At 42.6% G+C, this 24,671-nt stretch overlaps 3 protein-coding genes across 5 annotated transcripts in view; 2 read left to right on the forward strand and 1 right to left on the reverse strand.

Annotated features, from left to right (window-relative positions):
- Positions 1–1,825: 1,825 nt before the first annotated feature.
- cfap91 (cilia and flagella associated protein 91) lies at positions 1,826–7,080 on the forward strand. Its single transcript, XM_031869435.1, has 17 exons — positions 1,826–2,003; positions 2,083–2,153; positions 2,726–2,883; positions 2,989–3,069; positions 3,263–3,319; positions 3,404–3,588; positions 3,799–3,976; positions 4,371–4,528; positions 4,642–4,818; positions 4,924–5,057; positions 5,135–5,239; positions 5,332–5,403; positions 5,588–5,734; positions 5,815–6,036; positions 6,160–6,308; positions 6,397–6,488; positions 6,726–7,080. Exons 1-17 carry the CDS (start codon positions 1,847–1,849, stop codon positions 6,914–6,916), a joined length of 2,334 nt encoding a protein of 777 aa, XP_031725295.1. The 5' UTR covers positions 1,826–1,846; the 3' UTR covers positions 6,917–7,080.
- Positions 7,081–7,958: 878 nt separating this feature from the next.
- On the forward strand, positions 7,959–15,026 carry nr1i2 (nuclear receptor subfamily 1, group I, member 2). Of its 2 annotated transcripts, XM_031869361.1 has the most exons (9): positions 7,959–8,034; positions 9,213–9,403; positions 10,287–10,417; positions 10,593–10,762; positions 10,847–11,100; positions 11,224–11,369; positions 12,401–12,517; positions 12,652–12,757; positions 12,834–15,026. In XM_031869361.1, exons 2-9 carry the CDS (start codon positions 9,219–9,221, stop codon positions 12,988–12,990), a joined length of 1,266 nt encoding a protein of 421 aa, XP_031725221.1. In that variant the 5' UTR covers positions 7,959–8,034; positions 9,213–9,218; the 3' UTR covers positions 12,991–15,026. The 2 variants fall into 2 exon arrangements, with proteins under 2 accessions (XP_031725221.1, XP_031725222.1); XM_031869362.1 differs by lacking the exons at positions 7,959–8,034; positions 9,213–9,403 and adding an exon at positions 10,176–10,183.
- gsk3ba (glycogen synthase kinase 3 beta, genome duplicate a) overlaps positions 14,040–24,671 on the reverse strand; it is a 25,435-nt gene continuing 14,803 nt past the window's right edge. Inside the window, exons 4-11 of one of the 2 annotated variants that reach the window (XM_031869360.1) lie at positions 21,477–21,587; positions 20,303–20,433; positions 19,537–19,643; positions 19,184–19,281; positions 18,942–19,037; positions 17,878–18,064; positions 17,548–17,646; positions 14,040–17,097 (exon numbers count right to left, since the gene is read on the reverse strand). In XM_031869360.1, the coding sequence (XP_031725220.1) occupies positions 17,027–17,097; positions 17,548–17,646; positions 17,878–18,064; positions 18,942–19,037; positions 19,184–19,281; positions 19,537–19,643; positions 20,303–20,433; positions 21,477–21,587 (900 nt within the window). In that variant the 3' untranslated portion in view covers positions 14,040–17,026. Of the gene's footprint in view, positions 17,098–17,547; positions 17,647–17,877; positions 18,065–18,929; positions 19,038–19,183; positions 19,282–19,536; positions 19,644–20,302; positions 20,434–21,476; positions 21,588–24,671 lie in introns of both variants that reach the window. The other variant, XM_031869359.1, reaches the window with a different exon arrangement.

Consider the following 24,671-nt stretch of genomic DNA (forward strand, 5'->3'; position numbering starts at 1 on the left):
TTGTGTGACTTTTAGCTAGGTTTTAAATAATAATCTATTATAGTTATTATAGAGAAGAAATCTTTTGTGCTGAGTAAGTGTAATTTGGTTTGCGGTCTCTGCTGGTGTATGAACATCTTGCTTTATAACGGTTACACAATGCAGAGGCGCTGACTCCATCCTCAGTTTGCAGATCAGAGATGAACCGACAACAACACATTAGGTAGTTATTGTGTGCATGTGGTTATGATCTGCAAGCTCAATGTGGAGTTTGTGGTTCATGAGTAGATCATGGAATGAGACATCTTCATATTAGCTGCCCCAAATAAAATCAGGTTGGGGGCAGATGAACAATAAAAACTCAAAGTTTCTGTTTGCTGAGTGTACTCTCACTCTGCCCATAACTGTGATAATGAATGTTCAATGCAGATATACAATCTCTGAAAGAGAGGCCTGCATAAAACCTTCTGGTTAAACAGGAAATCAACCCACAGCTCGGCCAGCACTTATTTGCCCGTACTCATAAAATGCTGAGTTTGGGAATTCAAAAACAGTACTGACACTAATGTGAGGAAGTGACAGTTGTAGTAATCCAGCTTTTACCATGCACAAGCGTGTTCTCCTTTTTCTAAGATCTAATATTAGACAGTGTTTATTCAACAAAAATAAGTTCAGCTGACTGTGAGCTGGCACACTTGGCACTAAAACTGGCTCTTTTTTACAGCTGTGAAGAAATGTTGCTTTGGTCAGCTGTGTTCCTCTAATCCAAAACTAAAAAAAACCTTTGAGGAAGAGAATACTCTCTGTGCCACATGCTGTGTGTGTGTGTGTGTGTGTGTGGCTGTTTCCTTTGATAACACAGACTTCCTGTTGATGTCAAAATCAACCTTTTTGGCTCACCAACAATATGCTCTGAGGGGTAAAGAAAAAAGAGAGATGTATGAAGTGAAACAATGAATATGTCTTCTGAAAAAGAGTAATAGCCAAAAGAAGCTCCTGATGTACATTTGTACTTAATGGGGCAAGCCTTCCTCTGTGACTGATGAACTCTTGTCAAAGTAAATCAAATAAATGTAATTTTACCATTCAAACACCTAAGCAGGATAATTCAATAAAAGTATAATTTATTTTCACATTAACATAGAAACATACTATTCTACCCCCCTGGTCTATCAGCAATAACATTAAGCAACATCTTTTTAAATTTGTAGGACTAGTTGATCAATTTTGGGGCAATGTATTAAACTGTTGTGACTATATGTTGACTACATGCACACATATAACATGAAACAGATGACATGTACTTTCTTTTCCATCACTGGGGTTATAATTCCATTCTTATAATGTAAAGGTTATGTTGTAAGGCGAGACGCAAAGGGGGCGGAACCATCCCTGAGAGGAATCGCTTTTCCCGGGAGTATATATATCACGTCCTCGTTTGAAAGTTTCTCTTCCGCAACATTTAAACACAGGAGTCTCTGTAACGATGTTATATGTTCATGTTGTGGCAATTCGTTTGAAATGATCTCTTTCTTATAGAGGAATCACGTTTCATGTTTTGTCAGGAGAATGGCTTTTCTTCCACACTAATGAGCCTCAAGTCGACCAAAGCACGAATGAGACACAGCCGGGGCGAAGAACGCTACGCTCCGAAATGATCCCTGGGAGTTGTAGTTCGTTAACTTCTCCTCTTGTTTTGTTCGGTACATTTGCTTGGACGTTTGCCTTTTTAATCACATGTAATGCACGACCACGTCATTTGTAGAGTCTCATTTTCGTGAAGCCTGCTCTTTCAACGACACGATGTTTTATGCAGATAATAAAATGACCCACCCCCCAACGTTAAACCTTTGAGTTTACCTTCACCATGGTTACATCGCTAAACACCACAGAGCTGTCTGAGAGAGACGCGTTAAGGAAACCACGATTTTTAAGCGAGAAAATGAGCGTCACTCGCACGAATCCTAAGACAAATGAAGCCTCTAAAGTTGTGAGGCCACAACGGCTTTATGACCACTTATATGGTAAGTATACTTATAATATAGCGTTAAATGCACGCTGACGCGATACCATTTACACATTTAGTGAACTGTCTCTCCACAGATCCTGTGTACACGGTGTCATCGGAGGTGAACCATGCCAGGTCCAGAGTCAGTGCGTCTAAGGGCCGAATAGTAAGTTGCGTCGACATGTGTCCTACAGCAACATATTGGTTTTGTTGAGCCCTAATGTGTAACTCTTATTGTTTTGCCCAAATACTAAGTTAAAGGCAACACTCATTTTGGCTTAGCAACACAAGACATATGTTGGGTCAAACTGTATTGTTTACTTATTACCATGTTTTATGTTGGTTAAGTTCTGTTGCTCACAGATTTGTCTAAAAATGACAGTATTGTTCTCAGTTGTTTACACGTATACCGTAAACTCATCTAGAACTTCTAGAACACCGATTTATTGTCAGAATAGTGTTTGTTTTAAGCTGCATTTATTAGATAAGAGCATACAAAGGAAGCTTGTGCTGTAATATTGTACTGTGTATAACTAAGTTAAATTCATATTTTTTATTTCACACTATTAACATGGAGCTTAGGAAAAAATGTCACAATTGACCCACTTTGTGTTTACCTTTGCTCTTCAACTAGGACCCATGGCCAATATTTTTTCTGCTACTGTTTAACATGAGAATAAAGAAACAGACTGAACATGAAATGCACTCGCTGACTGTATTTCTCTCTGCCTTTATCAGAGGAGAGTGCCTGTGTTTGAGTCGATGTTCAGTGACCTGTCCCACTACCCGCGGTATACCGTTCAGCTGGACCCAGCAGACCCAGTACCGGCCTTTATGGATCGTCGCTGGCGAGGCCACACGGAACAGCGTGTGGAGGCATTGCAGCAGTTGGCTGGGTAACACTAACAGACACCATTTTAATGAGTATTAATTCAAGGTTAACTACGTTAGCTACTCTTGACAAATATACACTGGGTCTCTTGGCATTATCTACTTGACAGGGTTATTCCAAAGTCTCAGTCATGGCTGAAAAGGGAGGAGTGCCATGTGACCGGAGCTGATCGCTGGAAATACTTTAAACGGTTTGACTGGCCTGTCTACACTCACTCATTCACAGCTGTGAATACGGTGGAATACAACCATACCAACATTGTGCAGCAGTTTCTTCAACCTGATATTATGACAGTTTGCAAAGTATAACTGGCATATTGCCACAGTTTCCACTTTAGATATTGACCGTGTCTCTGACGAGGTGTTCCATTCTGTTTCCCTTAGCCCTCTGATTCCCTTTGCAGAGCAGATTCCCCCGCATGCAACTTTTGCATTGCCTACGTAAGTACCGCATTGATTCATCACACTTCTTTATTTACCAGCCAAATCTGTTAGAAGGTGCATCCTCTCATTTTGTCTCATCAGAGAAGACGTTGTATCTTCTGGTGGAAAGAATGCTGGGCATTCTGAACAGCCCACCCACTTCACTGTCGGGGTCCAGACAGACTACAGGGAAAGTGAAACACAGACAGACCCGTACAGCCCTGAGTATGTGGTGCAACGTGGGACAACTCCCTCAGAACTCCTGCAAATGGCAGCTTTGACTTGGGGTACATGATCAACTGTTCAGATCTTCACTAGAAGAGACTATAATGTATAATTACCTTGTTAAAACTAGACATATTCAGCTGTCCCACTAGTGGTCATCTGAATAGTTTACCGGCACCTACCAGGTTATTAGTCTACTTGTACCTTTAGTGTCTTTTATTAAGCTTACCTACGCATCTCATTAAACCCTCCCTGATGACGATTTCCCTTAGGTCGTGGTCTGCCTGCAGGCCTGGCAGAAGTGGAAATGATAGAGCGGGCACGTGCCAAACGAGCTTGGGCGACCACCCTTCCTCCATTGGATGACCTTAGTCAGCTGGAGAAAAGGAGACGCATGATGGAGGAGATGGAGGTCAAAGAGTGGGCTTTCAGAGAAGGAGAAATCCAGAAGTGAGTGGTGCTGCACCTTAACCGCTGTTATTTAACTTTTTATTTCCAACAAGAAGAGACATAAATAGATAAGTAAACCACTACTCATCCAACATGTTGTTAGTGCAGTTTGGCACAGATTTGAGCCACCTGTTAGCATGTATCAAGTAGCATTATATCTTAAGCCTTCTGCCATCACAATTCTACTTGAGATGGCATTGTAAAGGTAGGTTCTCTCATCAAAATGCTACAAACACATAGTACTTGGGGCTACTACATGTCTAACCAAGAATAATATGTTGACTTATTAAGTAATCTCTGTGACCCCTCTCCTTCCCCTTGATGTTCCTGCTGTCTTCACCATGCAAAACCTGCCCTTCTGCCATGCTCTTTGTTTTTCTGTGGTGGCGACAAGGTTGCAAGATGCTCGTCTTACTGTGCTGAAGGACCTCTTGAGGCAAAGAGATGAGGCCCAGAAAGAAGTCACAAGCGAGAGACTCAACCACATATTTTCTAAGCTCCAAAAAGACAAAAAGACCAAACTACACAAGATTCACAATGACTACACCAGGTGTAAGACAACCGCTGGCTCTGCTCTAACATCATATCTCGATCGTGAATGTATTATTCAAGGTTTTTTTAAATTCCCTTTCATCTTCTTTTTTTCGTGGTTATTTTGTGTGTAGCACTGAGAAAACTGGAAGCCAAGGGGAGAAATGTGGAGGGGAAGCTGGGGCGACTTGGCATTGGCAAAAACTATACGGATATTCAGCCATGTGCCCCTCGGAGCCGCAGGGATACATTCTCCAACAGGAACACCTGCAACAATGAGTTAAAAAGCCACTACTTGAACGCATATGAAGGTCTGAATCATCAAGTAGAAGTGTGGATCATCTCCATACTAGCATCTCAGAGACAACATTATCCGTTTATTTTCAAGGAAACTTTAAACTTTTTGTCAATCATAGGTTTGCTGGAGTTAGAGGCAGGACTCTCTGCCTCAGACCTCAAGCCATGGGTGAAAAGACATCAGCCCAAAGTCATCAACAATGTGATCAGTCCACCTGAGTGCCGAGAAATAGAAATGATGAAAAAATACAAGGTAAAGCAGAAAGAAATACGTTCAAGTATATCACTTACGTTCTACATACACATGTATTACCGATTGTTGGTCTACAGGCCCTGAGAGAGGAGGAAAATAAGCAAAAAGCTTCGTGTTTTCCTGTCAAGAGGGAGAAGCCCGTTCCTCGTCCTGTCACTCCCATAGTGGAGGAGCCACCAGAGGTCAGCAAATGTCTCTGACTCTAATTGACATTAACCTTGCTCATCCTACATGTTTCGTTTTATTGTTAACTCATTCATGTGTCCCTCTATAGGGGGACGAGGAGATAGAGCTCGCAGTCATCCACTTACAGAAATTACTGAGAGGAAGAAGTATTCAATACAAGGTCTGAACATGTCTGCATGCACATGCATGTGTGTGTGTGTGTGTGTGTGTGTGTGTGTGCATGTTTACTTGCATGTCCGTTACTTTTTTTTAATGGCTGAAGTGCCTACAGAAATATTTAAATGTTCTTAAGTTGTAAGGACTCTATTTACTCTCTATTCACTTCTGTCTGTGTTGTTTTACAGATGTTTAAGGGCAAGGAGAACCATCTGGAGCTGTTTCGGGAACTGAGGACTGTCCACGCCCTGCAGGGGGAGGAGCAAGAGCTACAGAAAGCTGACAAAGGGCTCGTGATGACCCTTAAAGATCAGAGAGACAAACATAGACATGAGGTGAAAAACATAGTCACATCCACATACAAAATGTTACCAACTCCAAACAATCTCAATGGGCCTCCTCTCTCCCCTCCCAGACCTCTCAAGAGGAGGCTTCTCAGGCCGGAGTGGTAGGCGCCGAGCTTGAACACCTATTCGACACCTTGTCCAAGGGGCTGATTCATCTCCAGGAAGAGCGTAGGATCCATGCCTTTATACTACTGGCTGAGAGAGACCGTCGCCTGCGAGAGGCTGAGGAGAATGGGAGGAGACAGGTGGAGGACCGCAGACGCAGAGAAGAAGATGAGATCTTCAGACAAGTGTGTACATGTGTCATTTGTTAGCTACGAGTGTGCAAAGGATAATATGTTTGTATGTGTTTGCGGTGCACAGGTGTTATTGCTTTGCATGTGTGTGTGTGTGTCCTAAACACTGTGTAACAGGTGGTTCAGGTGCACCAGGAAACTGTGGATTTGTATTTGGAGGACATCATCCTAGCAACCGTGGAGCAGACAGCTGACAAGCAGGCCAGAGAGGAGATCCACAGAAGGGCAAAGGAGGTCAACGACATCGCCTATGCCATGGAGGAAAGGTAATGGATACCTCAGCATGCCAGCTAATGTTTTATATTCAGAAATTTCAAAGCAGCAATAATGACCAAAGATAATGTGTGTGTTTAGCCGAAACAATCTTCAGTCGGAGGAGATTGTGTCTGAGTTGATGTACAGTTTCCTCATCCCAGAGGTCGAGAAGATCACTGTCAGGCAAAGAGGTTTGGGAGATTTTCCTATTTCCCATGTATTCACACATTGTTATCATAGTAAACAATGTCAAAATGATTGAAAATTATGAGTAGATGGTATTTGTACCAACAATTACAAACAGATAAAAAAGGCACCACGTTTTAAGACCCGTTCCCTTAATAGAAACAAACAATAAATGACAATTGACTGATAAAGTTAAATGATAGATTTACCAGCGGTCTAACTGTGTGATTTCTCTCCCCCAGTGCACCAGAGGCAGCATAGACACTTACAAGCAGCTCGGAGCATCATTCAGGGAGCTGCTGAGCATTCTGGGATCCTTCCTAGTACTCTCTTGTCGACGCAGTTGACTTGTCCCTCTGAAAGAGCCTCCAACCGGGTCCTCGAGGAGATGATCAGCCAAGTGGAGCAGGAGAAGGGGAAGGAAACAGAGTAAAGAGAGGACTATGAATATAACGTGTTGAAATGCAGTCTGATGTCTAAATTTGCTGTTCATCAATACTATTAAAGTTTCATATTCATCATTGTGGGTTTATGGGTTGATTGTAGTCTTTTGATTATTACTACTTTAACTAGAATGTTCAGTATATTCCTACATTTTCTGACAGGGTCCAAGTACAAGCTCCATTTCTATTTGGGGACTCTAGTTGGGCTGCTGTGATGGTATGGAGTGCCTGATAGGGGCCCTGGACTAAGGCTTGTATTATGCTATAGCTATTTGTTAAGTCTAATGCTGGTGCCAGTTGGTATTGGTGCACCTGCTCTCCACCTTAATCAGTTGATTGCTTTCCTCCACCACACTGAAGCACTTCTCATTTTATTTTGACAGAAATTTGACAGAGTTTTTTTACAGAGAGACTGATTGATTCATGCATTGACTTATTTACAGAAAGAAATGTGCTTTAAAGTGAGATAGGAAGTTATAGAAAGACGTTTGATGTGGTCTAATTCTTATAATATAAGCCTGTAATGACTGACAGCAATTCAGCTCTCAGTCTAATGCAATTTTTTTTTAAGTTTTAAAAAGACTTTTAAAAAGTCTTAAAAAGTCATGGGACGGAAACAAAGCTGGATTTTCAATGTCTACACAGAATGCATAATAAATTAGCCCCTTGTGGCCTCAGCACTGCCGACATCAAAGTTTGGAGTAACTGAGGTCACAATGGTGCTCAGGTAACCCTAAATCATTTTACTGTAGAGTTTAGGAGAACACTAAGGAGAAAGTACGAGAAAAAATACACTGTAACAAATTTTCTATTTTCTCATATTTTAACTGTAACAAAAAAATAATTTAACAACTGAATAGACGCCTATCAAAATCCAAAAGGCGTCCGCCTACACACACCTACACACACACACACACACACCCACACACACGCACATTCTCTGCGGACAGGCCCGTCCCGCAGGCTGCAGCCAGGGTATGAAACAACACGGCCAACAGGAAGAGCTAATGCGGCACTCGTGACACCTGTTGAGTGTAAAGTAAATCCGAGGCTACCGAAGCGCAGTGGGCTACTGACAGCTGTGTGGACATCTGGAGTCACCAAGTCAGTGAGTGGAATGATCTCGATCACAGTTTGATTAACGCTCGACCTTTAACCAGGCAAAGGAGATGTCGGAAAACTCTTTATCTATTTCAGATTACATAAGAGTCACTTTACTTGTTGTTGTTTTTTTGTTTCGACTTATATAAAATGGAAATGGACTGTGTCAAAACGTTTTTTCTGCCCACCAAGTTAACAGAATGACGACAGAGGTGCGTGGCCCAAACAAAAAAAATGTATTTCGCGAGGTGCTTATTGAGAATCGATGTTTCTCAATCACTGCCAGTCACACGGTTGTGTAAGCGAACGTAAAACGTTTACTCGTTCTGGTTGTGTCTGGCTAATTTTACAGGAATGGTAACAGGTTAAAGGCACATCACATTAGGCCTACTATACGCATTATGATTGTGGTTAATAATGTCATATAGTGGATTGATGATGTATTTATAGTAGCACATTTATTGACACTGAGAATACGTATTTGAGGTTGAAAAAATATACTTTCTTCAGGTCTGTCCCTCTCAGTCAGTTCAGTTCACTGACTTGAAGATTTGAAACAAAAATACAATTATACAAAACTATTATAAAAGTATGATCACTGTGACAGATCAAGCAACTTTATATGTGTCATTGGAAGTAATGAGAGTATAAAGTGGTTCTGTTGAAAGCGTGTGCACTATTCATTGTTTTGCACCGCTGCAATTAAGGCACTTCATAGTACTTGGTGTTACTTGATGCTCTTTGATGGAGTTTGAAATGGTTCCCCACTGTGATAATTTAGCCTCGGGGAATGGATTACAATGAAAGGCTTTTAATAGTCTTAAATATCTCAACTGAGCCTTCATTTAAACGCATGCGTCACTGCACCTTTATTCAACGATGCAACAGAAGAAAATGATTCTGCAACCATTTGTCGAATGAATTCAGCCCCAATATTGTTGTCTTAGAAGGTAAGCGCGTCACAGCTCATTATTGCAGAGCATACGTCTTATGTAAATTTGTTTTTTTTTTGTAGGGACTTGTCATTTTTATCCATAAACAATGTTGTACTTAAAGTTAATCAATAGGGAGTATACCAAATTAAAAACTCTTTAGCCAACGACATAAATACAATTAGTTAAAATTAAATAATGTCAATCTAAGTAACAATTAAAAGTAAATTCCTTGGTCTCATCATCCTCACAGGGGAGAATGAGTGAGAAGGACACTGGAGTGCAGAGCATCCGAGAAGCGCTCACAAGGCACAATGAAGCGGTGGATGAGGACGGAGAGGTGACGGAAGATGAGGAGCCCCAAGCCTGCGGTGTGTGTGGAGATCTGGCCAAGGGTTTCCACTTCAACGCCTTGACGTGTGAAGGCTGCAAGGGCTTCTTCAGGTGAGGTTGTTTCGCTCACTCGTTTTCTCTATATTACACACATGCTGCAGCTTATCCCTCATCCCAGTCTGTGTTTCTGCTTCCCAGTTTTGCCATTATTTATAACAACCAACAGGGACATCTGTGATATAGGAAACAGGTGCCTCACTTGCACTTATCATCGGGGCAGATTTACAGTTTTCTCACTGGCTTAAGCAGCATTTCTGAAACGAGGCACCAAACAAGTATAATCATCAGATGAATTAAAATGGATACTGAGCCAGACAGCATTTCATCTCTCCAGCAAAACTGTCCCTTCTCTTTCTACATCAATTACTCTACCCGTGTTGCCTTGAATTATTGAAGAAAACTTTCAAGAAAATGGGGCTCAGCAGAACTATATCAAAACATACACTCTCACACAACTCCAGTCGTATGCTCTGTTGTTCCCAAAACCCTTGCATCTTTGCTAAAACCATACTATTTGAAATACAATTATATATCTCTAAATATTTTACTTATTAAATGAATTAAATTAGAGCTATAAAACTGCGAAATAACCCACACTGTAAAATATCGTTGTCTGCTCAGTTTGGTTTCTGTAAGATTCCTTTAGGCAATATGTGCACTGGCCAAACTATTTAATCAGTAGTGTTGCCTCCAGATTCTTTCATTGAATCCTTTATTCAGATACACAGTAGCCGCCTGTGAGCTGTGCGGACGGCTAGCTTCACATATCTGAAACAGAACCAGTGTGACGTCATCATTCAGCATTGTCGTTACACACATACGTCGCACACTGTAAGACTGTAATACAATGTGTGTTTTCATGCATGTGATTTTTTTTAACATCAAATTGATGTTTGTAAGCTGTTACTAAGTGGATTTTTTAAAATAAATTCAGACGTGCCGTAAAGAGGCCAACGCAGCTCCGCTGTAGGTTCCTGAATGAATGCAATATAAAGAAAAACAACCGACGTTCGTGTCAAGCCTGCCGCTTCCGTAAATGCCAGGCCATAGGCATGCGCCAAGAAAGTAAGTAACATCCAGATACAACGTATGATCCCGTATTAAACCTGTACAGTATTTACATTAAGACAGAAGTATCTGATTTGAGGAGTTCAAATTTCAATTGCTAGAGTGCTAGTTTTGTGAAACTGTTTTTGAAATCAGATTTCTATACATGCAGGTATGTTTTGTGTCCTTGTAGTGGTCATGTCTGAGAAGAAGGTGTTGGAGCGGAGAATCCGAATCCAGTCGAAGAAGATGCTTGACGCACCAATACAGCTGTCCTCCCAACAACAGGAAGCCATTCAGGAGCTACTCTGTGGCCAACACAACTCATTCGACCCAGCGTTTTACCGCTTCAGTGGCTTCAGGGTGCGTGAATGACTGACAGCGCGTTTTAGGTGTTGTCTTTTGTCGTTGTTTTCACATGTCTGAACAATGCTTTCATCTTTTCAGCCCATCGATAGAAACGTCCTTCCTGCGAGTGAGTTCAACCAGTCTGAAAGCTCACTCTGCTTCCTCTCGCCCTCCCTCTCGCCCTCCTCCTCCTCCTCCTCCAGTCTCTCTGGTTCCTTTGAAAAACAAGAGAACCACGAGGACGAAGAGGTCAGAAAAGCCAGTGTTTTCTCGGCTCTTCCACACGTGACTGACCTCACCACTTACATGATTCAGGACATAATTCGTTTCTCCAAAGGTCTCAGGGACTTCCGGTAAATGTGTGCCTCAATGCATACCAAATATGTTTTGTTTTAGAACTGATGTCTACCTGGAACAACTTACTCACTGTTACGTGTGTATGTGTGTGTGTGTGTGTGTGTGTGTGTGTCTTACAGATCTCTCAACATGGGTGACCAAATTGCTCTGTTGAAGGGAGCCACTTTTGAAATTATGCAGATCCGCTTCAACATGGTGTTCAATGCGAACACAGGCATCTGGGAATGCGGCCATATGAAATACTGCATCGATGACGCTGTGCGAGGTGAGCCAATGCATGCTTTGGCATATGTTCAAAGGAGGAGGCTTGGCTGTATCCACTGTGCGGTGTGAACATGTACGTAGACATTACAAATAGCACTGTAATAATAAAACCATTTTTTTGTTACGTGATGAAGGGGTCAATGAGGTGGAAGTTCCACATTTAATTTGTTTCGGTGTCAATTAGCCCTGCATCTTTGTATGTGAAGTTGCAAACTGTTTTATGTGTGAAAGTGTGTGTGCACTTCTCTCCCACGTCATGTTCACAGAGGTGGAACGTGACGGGTGGAGGAAAGCTCACAAGAATGTCGTCGAACTGGTGCGGTCTGCTCCTTTTATGAAGACAAACTGAAGAGCTGTAGGCATTCATTCGTTGTCTTCCAGCTTTGTACTCCCTCGGCTGGCAGACACTCTGTAAGACTGATCCTGTGCGCAATGTCTCTCAAAAATGTTTATGGGATATTTACAATAAGATTCGGAAATAATTCAGGCCACACAGAATATTATTCTATTTGGATGTTTTAATGCAGCTCTAAAAGAAAAGTCTTTGACGACAGTGGTCCTATGCAGCTGTATTCATTGCATTAGATGACAACTAAAACTTCTTAGCTTGTGATCTTTAATACTTTTGTAAATATTGATCCAATAAAACAGAAAAATATCTTGTTGAAGTAATCCTGATAATAATTTTGTCTATATTGCCCATAATGTACTTACAGTAAATATTTTTAAAACTGAAATATGAAATGAAAAGCTTATATTCACATAAAAGCTGAGGCTGCAGATTGTTTGAACATATACAGGCTGGTGCTGACAAAAAAAAATTGAGGTTAGCAGCTCATTCATACTGACCAGAATCTGCAACCAAAGTGGGTGAGTTTCATTTAGGGTCATGTAGGCACTATGTTTTGACAAGACAACATCTCTGGTTCCCCTGCAAAGATTATGATCCATTTTTAATTAGTTAGTTTTCCATGTTTTCACTTGTCTCATGGTCTATCATTGGCTTGACATCTCTGTCATGTCGTTTTGCAGCGGGTTTCCAGCCGCTCCTGCTGGAGCCTCTGCTCAGATTTCACCACATGCTGCGCAAACTGGGCCTGCAGGACGAAGAGTACGTTCTCATGCAGGCCATGTCCCTGTTTTCTCCAGGTAGCGGCGCTTCATCACAGTCCTTGCTGATATTGCTGAATATTTAAACCCTAGAAACAGTGTGTATTAGTACCCAGCCAAACATAAAAATGTATTTCTCACTAGTAGAGATTTGTTTTTATTTGATCTATCAGACCGTCCTGGTGTGCAGCAACACGGTGTGATTGACAAGCTTCATGAAAACACGGCACTGACACTAAAAACCTGGATTGACTTCAAGAGGACAGGACCAGAAAAAGAGTGAGTGAAATACTCTCAGTTCACTCACTGAAACCTCTGACAGATTGAACCACCTCTGTTTCCTCTGTGCCTTCAGCTTGCTGTACCCTAAAGTGATGGCCTGTCTCACGGAGATGAGAACAATGACCGAGGAGTACAGCAAACAGGTTCTGCAGATCCAGGACATCCAGCCAGACATTATCTCGCCTCTCATAATGGAGGTGGTTAGTAAAAACTGCTGTCATGACTTTTAATACTGTCATCTACTGTACATGGACAGGACCAGCTGACTGTGTTCATTGATTTAAGGCAAAGTATTCTGTTTTTCTTGTTGTGCACGTGTTAAAAAGTGATGGTCTAAAACATAAAGATGATTGTTAGTCCTGCTGTAAACTATCATTGGTCACCCACACGTCAAAGAAGCCATGAGTAAGGCAGGATTAAGTTTTACAAAGTTTGTTTTAAGTGGTTACAGTACCGGTGGATTTGACATGTGTTATTTGTTTTGCTTACAGTGAGTACACATTGTGTCTATCAATGAGTGTTCACGTTATGTTTTAAAGGTTTAATGGTTTTCAAAAGTCCATGAAGTTCTCATAGAAGGAAAACAGCTGTAGTTGCAAAGACATTCTTTGCGTTTTATACCTCAGGTTGTTGTTTAGTGTTACTGTGAATAAAACTGCTCTCCAGACTGCAGTGCGTGATGGTGCCTCCGCTCCATTAACAGCATAATAAGGCAAACACTGCCCCACTGTGGACAATTGAAAGGCTAACATTGTCAAGTAGATCACAGGGCACAGCCTAAACAATTCCATAAAAAGTATCCTGGCAAGTTTATATTTTTAGAATGATTTTATTTAGTTGTTGGTGTGTTTTGTTATTCCTCGTCTTTCAAACTCAGAGTTCTTATATCTCACAGCTAAACTAATACAATCATTATTTCCCTTTTTATACCTCGGACATTTATGTTACCCAGAGGATGGAGCTTATTGATTTTGGTGTTTCTCTGCCTTTTCTATATATTTGATTATGCTGGAGCCAGCATATTGTGTTGGGAAAGTATAGTGAGAGAAAATTCTTATCAACTTAATCACAATTTTCTAAAGTATGTTAAATATGTAGCTGCTGGCTCTGTTATTTGGCATCCGAGACCAAGTCAGAACTCTTCGGAACATTCATACGTCTCACTTTTCTGAAAATATTGATGCATTCAAGACTAAATCACTCTGAACAGGCTTAATACATACCATCTCTGACGTCCATTTTGCCCTCACACTAAAAGAAGATGGAACAGACAAAGAGCTCGATCATTTCCAGGCTATCCTACTCTTTATTTAATGCAAATTACAGTACCAGGGAACTATTCCTCAGAGCACGCAGAGGGAATATTTACAGAGGTGCACATTTAGCTTACCTTCACAGAACAAAAGAAAGAAAAAAAGAAAAGAAAGAAAAATTTCAGTCACAAACAGAGGCATTCAAGTAGTAGTACTGTTATACATGATGTTTTTGTAGTATTTTCTATGATTTTTCTTTTCTTTAACCCCAGTTAGCATAGTGTACATGCTAGTATAATATATTATACTAGCATGTATACTTGCTTGTTCTCTGTTTTGGTAACCTTTGTGGTGTTTTTAGTGAACTGGAGTTAGGGGTAAGGGTGAGGTGGTCAAACGTTTGTGTGGTGGTTAGCAACACGTCCATGAATGCGAAATTACAGCAAGCAGGAGACAGGAGAGAGGCTACATGACTCGACCTTAGGTGCTACTGAATCCCTCCCACCGTCCAAGTATGCTGACAGGAAGGAGAACAAGCAAGAGGACAGATCAACAACAAAATATCCAGAGAGAGAAGAAGAGAGACAGAATACATTACTGCCTCTGAGGATGGCTCATCACAACTACATCTTAGTTTGGCTTTGGTAACAGAACCATCACTGTGATTAACACAGAAACTGTACTGCATTGTTTGTGTATATACATATATATACACATACAGTATATGAGGAACCCCCCTCCCCTCACTTCATGCCCCGGAGCCCGTGCCAGAACTATGGTATACATGTTTGTGCGTGCATGTGTGTCCAAGACAAACAACTATTAAAATAAACACTTGTCGAATTGTTTCTTCATTTAAGGAAAATGTCTGTATATCACAATAAGTGTGCAATGAAAAAGGGGAAGAGGTGCGAGTGGAGGGGACTGAAAATCAAGTGGGACTGTGTGTGTGTGTGTGTGTTGTGGGATAGCAGGACATTCAACAGCACCAAAGGGAGAGTCACAATCGGGAGGGGGAGGGTGATGGCGGGGGCTGGGTGAGGAGGGGAACAAGGCGAAGGTGTATGAAAGCAAAGGCACTCCAAACTATAGTTACACTATACATGACTAGTTCTTGTTACAATAATACAGCTGTCATCTACTGTACTGTACAGGTAAGATTGAACATATGGCTGGATAAAGCTGATCATCATCATCTACAATATCCACAAACATCAGTTTTGCCCTGATTGTTTTGTTTTTTTAATCTTTTTTCATGTCTTTCCATACCCTTTGTCATCTTTGTTTTTGCTCATAAACAGTACATGGGTCTGCATATATACATACCTTGAACACAACATGGAAAAAATAATCAACATAACATTTAAAAAAAACAAAAAAAACAAAAACATACAAGTCATACATGTCAGAATTTTGGTGAGGAGCATTTATACTGTATATACAAATTCTGCTTTTTTTCTTTTCTTATTTTTATTTTTTTTATGTAGTGAGTATTCTCTGTAAATAAGACGCTTGGACAGACTGTACCGAGTGGCTCTATGTGCGGCGGGTGGAGGAGAAAGAAGGCTAGGCTAACACTTCAGTCAGTGGTCGCAACACGTGAGACAGCAAGAGATGAGCCGAGGGACCGCCGCCGAGACTTCTCAAGGCGTCGAGGAAAGAAAAGTGTTAAGAAACGTCTTGAATTCTTCACAGAGACGGAGAGAGAGAGGAGGAGCGAGACGGGGAAAGGTGTTTGTCTAGACACTGCACTGTCACAGAAACACCGTCACAGACAGAGTCGGTACAAAGACGGGGAATAGAGCAATGCCCTAAATCCATCTACAGCCTTAATAGAGACAACACAGGAGAACAAGGAAGAGACTGCTGGAATCTAACCACACTCCAGCAAAGAAAACAAAAACACCACCATATCTAAATCTATTGTCCTTAGGCAGCGGCAAATATTGCCACTGCTCAGCCAGATATGAGCTCACCATAAATGATTTCTGAACCATTGTAGTTAATATACATATATCTATATATACTTTTTATACATAAGGGAAAGTAATATATAAACTGTGTATGTATGCGTGTCTGTTTTTGTATTGTATGTATATATTATACAAACACACAGGACCAGATACATGTCACATCCATTGCACGTGGCAATCCGAAAACATCTGCCCAGGAGTACAAAACAAAAATTAAAAACAAGGTCGAGTTAAACAGCTTTTCTGACCATTTAAAAACAACCCCAGGCAAAAAAAAAAAAACGTCCAAACTTTACCCCCGCAAGGAGACTGCTTCTTTCCACATACATCAGGATCATCATGCACCCATGTGTGTGTGTGTGTGTTTATGAGTGTGTATGTGTGTATACCCGTGCGTGAGCCTCATGCCTCGTCTGTGGAAGTGGAGGTGTGAAGTGAAAGGGCGGATGACCCCCCCCGGGTGATCCTAACCATACTCAGGCCATGCACTACAGGAGGAACCATAGGTGGGATCGGCCAGGGGACACATGAGGTCAGAGGTCAAAGGGTGCAGAAAAATGGGACAATGTGGAGGAGGACAAAGGGGGGGGGGGAAGGCCAGATAGGGAGAGGGCCAAGGGGAACAGCTTAGGACTTTTTCTACAGATTGTCCTCTTACAAACATTAGCAGGCTAGCATTGTGTATACATGTACAGTGTACTGTTATCAATAGTACAGTCGACAACAGCTCTGGCCCTGCGCTTTCCTTCCCTGTTGAAAGGGCACGGAGAGACGTCTTTGACGGAGGATGGAGTAGAGTTCAAACAGCTGGATGAGGGGCAAGTCAGGGATAAAAGAGGCGGGTAAGGGATGCTTTGTTTGTGGTCATGGCATGGGGCTGTTGGCTAGCTGTTGAACCCGGACAGCGTCGGCATCACTCCGCTGCTGTCAGGGAGGAGAGCAGGTCAGAGCAGAGCTGAGCGAAGCTCACCCCCTGGCCAGGGCAATGAAGAGGCCGTGGGCTGGGGCTGAGACCGGGGCGGGGCGGGTCATCTGTGGGCTCAGGAGGTGGAGTTGGAGGCCGAGGCAGAGGCGGTGGTGGTGCTGGGACCTCGCTCTGTACTGCTGCCATCTGTGGACAGGAAGAGGAGATGATCAGTCAAGTGAAACAATTACTTAAACAAAGTTTGTGAGGAGATTGGCGAGTGAGGGACAGCAAATAGAGTGATGAGTCGCCCTTTACAGGAAAAATATAGACAGGGAAAGTGAAGAAGTAATGCTCATCACCTTCCTCAGTTACTACTAAGAAGGATCTTTTACACCCCACTGGAGCTGCTCAGTGACCATCAGTTACTGGTTGTTTTGGGTAGTCAGGTAAGGTAAGCAGTCAACTCTCTGGTGAAAGCAACTTGCATAGCAGCGTTAAACGCCCACAGTGCTTTTTACACACCACCTTAAACACAAGTAAATACTCTTTTTCAAGTTAGCAGCAATAGAAGTCACAACTAGTAATTCTAACAGATAAATAGAGCCTTCAAGCTGCATTAAAAAAGAGGCCTGTTGAAGGAAACGTGGGTCAAACCTGTGGTGGCAGAGGTGTTGGTTGGGGTAGAGGCAGCGGCCTGGCTGCGGGCGTGGGCAGGGAGGAGTATGGAGGCCAAAGAGGGATTACTGGATAACTCTGAAAGAGAAACGGCAAACATGTACATATTGACTGATTTAGAGCTGAAACAATTAGTCCTTTAAACAGTTAGTTGATCAAAATTCATCAGCAACCATTTTGATAATCTCTTAATTGACTTTTCTTTCAAAATACTCATGCAACAGCTTCCTGTTTTAGTTGAAAATGTTAATATTTGCTGGTCTACTTCAGTCCTCTACACTAATAAACAATATATATGCGTGTGCACACCCTGGGTGGTGAAATTGAAGAGGGAGGGCTTCTCTCTCCCGTTGGGCAGTTTGACGTTGGGGTCGCGCAGCTCGTCAAAGAAGGAGTGTGCGCAGGCCTCTAGAGGGGTGAGGCGGGCTGTGGGCGTGTACTCCAGCAGGCGAGAGCACAGGGCGATGGCCTCCGGAGGTGTACGCGGCCGGAACACCTGAACGACAGTTAGACACAAATACGGATGTCAGCAGGGACCACATGAAGTCTGTTCTCAAGTGTTGGCAAATAAAAGAAGATATTCCAATGCTGCTAACACACACACGCACACACACGCACACACAAAATGAACTTGAAAATGAAAAAAGAATATCCCCAGTGTGTTTTATGAGTCAGTCAAATGTAATTATTTGCTTTTAGGGGTAAATAAAAATCAATGAAGGGTTGGCTTTGATAGCTGCAGCAGTGAACAGCTGTACGCAGATGCAGAGAGCGACCACTGCAGGGCCCCTGAGAGGGCAACGAGATGACATACTGCCTGCTTATTGGACGACTCGGTTATCCAATGGAAGACCTGTGGGTGGGACTGCTGAGGGACAGCCAGGAAGAGAGAATGTCTCTTTACCGTTTCCTACCCGTTTTATTTTCCCCATGACTTGTAACGCACCAAGATGAGAGCGCGAAGTGGAGAACGAATGTATCTGATGTCGACGGGCCAACTTGTCTTTAATAAACAGACAGATAAAGCAGAGCAAAGTAAGGACTGACTGAGCAGGATGGACAAATTGTCAAGAACTAAGGAAGAAACACATTTCTTAGCTTGATTTCAAAGAACTGTGGCGTTTCAGCTGTGAAATCCTAACACTAAAGAGAGTTTCATGACAACTGACTGAGTCTTGTGTGTTTTATCCGTCATTCTTTATGGGGGGCTACACAGCTCAGGGCTGTTTAGGTCTTATGTTGGGTGGATGTGATGGAGTTGGATGCCTGCGGAGCGACATGCGGGTATGTTGGAAACACAAGCATGGAGGCAAGCGATGAAGCAGCGGTGGATCTTAAGAGAAGTAAAAGGGCTCCTGTACCTGTTGACTCACCTTAGTCCAAGGATGTGCCTTAATCTGGGGGAATTTGAACTCGGTGTAGTTGGGGTTCATCTCACGAATTTGTTCTCGTGTTGGGGTCCCGAGAACCTGGAGAGAAAAAAAAAAAAAAAAAACGGCAGACAAGAACAAGAGCATTATGTCTCTAACTTGAATTCCTCGTCATCACATCAAAAGAAGCTTTCAGTATCACATATGAAGACTTCTACGCCCTGTGGGTCACCACCAGTCATTACCTTGATGATTTCAACCAATTGATCTACTCCACTGTCACCGGGGAAGATTGGTTGTCCTAGCAACAGCTCTGCCAGAACACAGCCGGCTGACCACACATCTAAAAAAAAAAAAAAAAAAAAAAAGGAAAAGACAGATCACCGAAAGGAAAGAAAGATGTCCGATACGAGCAACAGAAGGGCAGAGATGACCTCGATCCTCTGGACGAGTCTGCGTGAGCAGCAAAATAATACAGAACATCTGATAATCTCAGTCAGTATGCGTTCATACTCAAATATCATCTATGGGCCGAGGTGAAGCTTATTAAGAGGCTGAAGGGTTAAAGTGTTGACGGTGACAGCTGGAGTCAGCCTACCTATGCTGGAGGTGTAGTCAGTGGCACCAAAGATGAGCTCGGGGGCTCGATAGTAGCGAGAGCAGATGTAGGACACATTGGGCTCTCCACGGACCAGCTGCTTCGCACTGCACAAAGAATCAAAAGCACATCATCCACATCATCATCATCATCATCATCATCATCATCATCATCGAACCTGAAGAAAAGCCTTGTGATTAGGATGTACACAGAAAAGTAAGTGACTTTCTGATTAAAGTAAAAAAAAATGAAAAACGCTGCCTACTTGCTTATTATGAACTTCCCTGGGTGGCATTTTCAGTCGATTGCTTGAATTGTGAAGGAGCATCAAACTCTTCAGTGAACACTTAACAGCAATCATTTAGCTCAGCACAAGACCAAATTCTTTCAAATGAGTAGTTTGCCATTTTCTCTTTCTTACTGAGAGTTAGATGAGGAGACTAATACCGCTTTCATGTCTGTATGCTAAATATGACGCAACTGCCGTCAGATGGTTAGCTTAGCATCAAGACTGGAAACAGAGGGAAACAGCTAGCTTGGCTCTATCCATAGGTAAAGAAAATCACCTATCAGAACCTATAAAGATTTGATTTCCTTCAGACAGAGACATTTCCAGTCTTTAAGCTAACCGGCTGCAGCTTCATATTCTCTACAAGAAAGCGAATGAAGGGCATTTCTCAGAATGTCAAACTATTTCTTTAAACTACAGGAAAAAGAAATCTGACCACTGTTGACTCGTAACAGTTACAGAATTACTGAGTCTCACCTGCCGAAGTCGCAGAGCTTAAGCACAGCAGTCTCTGGATCCAGCAGCAGATTCTGGGGCTTGATGTCCCGATGACAGATCCCAAAAGAATGGATGTAGGCCAGGCTCCTGAACAGCTGGTACATGTACAACTACGCACAGAAACACACACACACAGCAAGCTCAGTTTTCACAACAGGGCTAAAGTCTCAAAACAATCACTCAAGAACTCAATTTCAGCCCGGTCAAGTACGTAACATTTTATCATGTTTAAGCGACAGCATCTCGCATTGCCTCTGTAAACTCCTGACCCTTGTTACCAAGGCCGTGTAGAGATAAAACAAAACATGAGTCTGTAACTGCAAAAGGCATTCTTTCGCCCCTCAGACTCAATCAAAAACTTGTGATTTTGGCAATATCTGCATACAAAACGTATTCTTATGTCCTCTATGCGAAACATGTTAAGCTCTGAAATACCTCTTTTAAACCAACACAACATCTAGAACACAAGCAGGCGACGTCTTTATATGATTCACCTATTCTGAATGTCTAAAACATTACATTATTTTCTTGTGAGGTGATAAATAATGCTTCTTTGCGGTAATACGGTGAACCAATACTGTATGTGCTCAAGCTCTTCTCATCCCACATTTCCTGTACTGATTAATATTCATATTGGTGCGCATAGTTAAAAAGGTAACTGAGTGCTTCCTCCGCTTCGTGGAACTAATAAACTGGAGGTGTGTTTTTTAATTTTTATTATTTCACTAGAAATGATTCAGACTGAAGAGACGGGCAATGTGCAGTGACTTTTCTGCTTTTGCTAATTATTCGCACATTTGCCTCACATACCTGTCACAATCAGAAATACTCAATAAGTGACAACTAATCTTTTAGAAAACAAACATATTAGGAATGTGTAGTCTGTTTATGGATGCCTATGGTTCAGGTCTTAATAAAGTAAATGGAAGTTTCATCACATATCTTTCACTAACACAATGGAGCAGAGACGACACCCTTTGGTTTATTACATTCTTTGGATATAATATACGGTTCTCTGCTGAGACAGTAATGATGCTATAAGATATTGAACACGGAGTTTAATTTAATATGGTCTTTCCCAGGTTTTGTTAATAATACGGACCACACCACTTAATGTCGCAGTGGTTAAGGACACACACACACACACACACACCTTGACATAAACCATGGGCAGAGTCTGCTTGGCTCGGCTGTAGTGTCTGGCCACTCTGTAGACCGTCTCAGGAACGTAATCCAGAACCAAATTCAGATACACTTCATCTTTCTGTTGGAGACGAGCAAAAACATGCACACACAGGAGCTCAGTATAAAATAGTTTTAACAAAATAATCTATCATAGTTTGCAATGTCAAGCAAAACAGTTCCCTTTACATTGAGTATGACAACAAACAATGCAAAAATAAATAAAAATCCACGTCAGCTGCCACACATTTATTTTGGAGAATAGTTTCTTCCTCTTCCCTCTCTGTCGGCCGTTATGATACGTCTTTCCCTGCTGAAGAAAGCTGTCTGTGAGCTGATGTAGCCGATTACTTTTCACAGTCTAACTGGGGATCCATTGTGTAGGACTCGTCCCCCGAGGGCAGGAAACACACAACCGATGCGTCATAACGGCCTGCGCTCCAACAGTGGCCGCAGACAATGATATCATTTCCTCGTTTCCTGGTTAGAGGAGGGCGGGATTGTGCACTTTAAACTCTGGAGCACACTGACCCTGAAAGGATGCTGCATCAGAAGCCTCTCCACCCAATTATTCTAACACTTCCCTTCGAGAAGAAGCAACGAGTCATCTGGTGTTTCTCGTGAGTCCATTGTTGGAGACCTAAAAGTCAAGTCACACTCGTAGCTCGTATGGAAATGAATTCATGCATTCACAGCTAGCCTCTCTGTCACTGGTGGTTTGTTAGGGAGGAACAATCAAGCCTTAAAATGGCTGAATCGATGGACAATAGACTCTTTGGGCTGATTTGATCACCAGAATAAGTGCCTTTATATGTTTCCTTCACAGATAAGTCTGACATTATGATCCCATTTAAATACCAAAACACAACAATGGTTCTCTCAATTGTTTCTGACCTCGCTGCCATGCCTGTGACACTTCGCCCAGAGTCTCTTGGTTTCTACTGATTACTCACAAAAACATAGTTACATTTTTTTAAAGCATGCTCGGTAACTTCCAAAAACAGCTGAGCAATGCAGTTTTCGAATGTTAACGGTTCCTTTGTTGGGGACTATTTTCAGAGGTGGATTAAAAAAACAAAAACATTTGTTCACACCTTTTTGAATCACCACACTGCAGCCAGGAGCGTTCTTATGTTTTATATCACCAGCGGAGCAGTGACCTGACCCGTTGACCAGTGTTAAACACACTGCCTTGAGGTAATGTGACAAGGCTTCCAACTTGAATTAATGAAATCATCATTTGGTCTGGAGCAGGGTCTACAACCCCATCTTTTAGCAGTGATGGTGGACTGAGCTGGCTGCAAAGCACGATGAACGAGCTTGGTCCCGTGAAGAGCTCCCAGACAGACTGTGTGGTACACTTCTGTCAGCTCAATGCCCTGCTTTGTACCGACTGCTCTGTCCCGCTCCCACTCAGACGCACATATATGGTGACTGAATGAAATACTGGGTCATTAGGACAAGGAGACAGGCTACAGTAGATATCAGTGATGATGAGCAGCGTTTCCCAAACAGCTCCCAGACATGGTTAGCTTTGCTTCCACACTCTTCTGTCACTGGCACCACCCTCCCCCCTAACACTCTCTGCGTGTGTCTCTGTCTCTCGATGCTGTGTGTGTGTGTGTGTGTGTGCGCACCCACTAGAAAACTCCCATTGATAACATTTGTGACGACTAGAAGGCCCGCTCCGCCTCCTGCTAGCGCCATCAAAGCTATATTTAGCCTAGCAACAGCGATGACTCACTTCCTGCCTCAGTACAAAGCCACTTCCTTGGCTTGTTCCCAAATGGTTAACCGGGGGGGGGGGGGTTGTTCAGCTGCTTGCACCTGAACAACTGTCTCAGCTATACATCATAACAATCACCATGATGCTGTGTTGTGTAAGAGAAGGGGATAGATGGACCCTGTGTGGTAATATACAGTTTATGTGTCAGTTTCCACAAGTGTAGCTTATACTAGCATGTGGGCTTCCTAATCATGTGCTCAGAATGTGAAATCAACTGACTACACACCAGACCTGGCTGATTACCCAGAAGCAACTAGAGAGCAACATTGAGATGATGAGGGTCACGTTGACCTGCTACGGGGACCCAGGTCAAAAACTAAGCCGTGGGCCCACACAAGCATTTCTCCCCCTCTGAAACTGAAAGGATTTGAAAATAGGTTTCAACACATTTTGAGGCAGGGCACTAAAATACCACAAAGTAATCTCCACACAGTGAATCTGGTGAACCCTGAGGTTTGGGGGCCTTGGGGCAGTGCCTGGTTCTCTATCCAGCCTAAAGATGAGAGCTCCATGAATCAAACATGGAAATACAAAGATGTGACAGTTCTGCTCGAAGCTGACAAACGCAGAAAAACACAGACAACAGCTCAGACAGTTCGTCCCTCAGCTCGGGGTTGGATTACCAACCACACAAAGTGTACAACTGCCTCAGAGCCCAGCTCTACAGGGGCCTTCTGAGCTTCCAATTGTAGTCTGCTGTGTTCACTGGACTTAATGGGAACTTGACAACAGGTGGGGGTCAACGGGGGCTGAACATTTGTTTTTTAACCCGAGGCCTAGTTGGTTAATCCTGCCATAACTCCAATGCTTTATGAATTTTTTAATTCACATTAGCAATTTATGTCACTGCAGTAAACGCAACAAAACTAGAGAATGAATTGAATCTTTATTTTTGTGCTGTTAACAACTGACGCCAGTAGCGTCATGACGTGCAGGCAAGAATGCTGATATGTATGTTTGTATGTCAGAGAATCAAGTGAAGTTATTCAAAGCAATTGTGCCTTTTCGTGTGTGTATGTATGCGTGTGTGTGTGTGTGTATGTACACAGATGGGATTTTGAGAAGTAACCACAGGGGAGGGCAACGCTGTCAGCTTAACGTTTTACACGCACTCTCTTTGCGACGGCATATTTTGAAGTCAGTCCGCTATTTGCCTACCTGCCTACGCTGTGTGGACCTGTGGCCTTCTGTTTGAACAGTATTATACGAGTGATTAAAGGGTAAAAGCCAAAGCACACTGTGTGTCCCAAGCACGCCACATGCCAGCAGTTACATAAGACTACCTGTGCACATGCCGGCCGCTACGGTAGCAGCACTCATAGACTGGCTCACAGCTGCACCCAACATGAACCCTCCCATCAGGACACCAACAGCACCCAC

This window comes from Anarrhichthys ocellatus, unplaced genomic scaffold (genome assembly GCF_004355925.1).
Source record: "Anarrhichthys ocellatus isolate YVR2014 unplaced genomic scaffold, GSC_Weel_1.0 scaffold47, whole genome shotgun sequence".
In the NCBI taxonomy this organism is placed as follows: domain Eukaryota; kingdom Metazoa; phylum Chordata; class Actinopteri; order Perciformes; family Anarhichadidae; genus Anarrhichthys; species Anarrhichthys ocellatus.

Coding starts and splice junctions, on each gene's coding strand:
- nr1i2 (XM_031869361.1), top strand. CDS start 9,219: ATGAGTGAGAAGGACACTGGAGTGCAGAGCATCCGAGAAGCGCTCACA. Junction 10,418..10,592: donor CATAGGCATGCGCCAAGAAA/GTAAGTAACATC, acceptor GTGTCCTTGTAG/TGGTCATGTCTGAGAAGAAG. Junction 12,518..12,651: donor CATGTCCCTGTTTTCTCCAG/GTAGCGGCGCTT, acceptor TTGATCTATCAG/ACCGTCCTGGTGTGCAGCAA.
- cfap91 (XM_031869435.1), top strand. CDS start 1,847: ATGGTTACATCGCTAAACACCACAGAGCTGTCTGAGAGAGACGCGTTA. Junction 2,154..2,725: donor GTGCGTCTAAGGGCCGAATA/GTAAGTTGCGTC, acceptor TGCCTTTATCAG/AGGAGAGTGCCTGTGTTTGA. Junction 6,037..6,159: donor AAGATGAGATCTTCAGACAA/GTGTGTACATGT, acceptor ACTGTGTAACAG/GTGGTTCAGGTGCACCAGGA.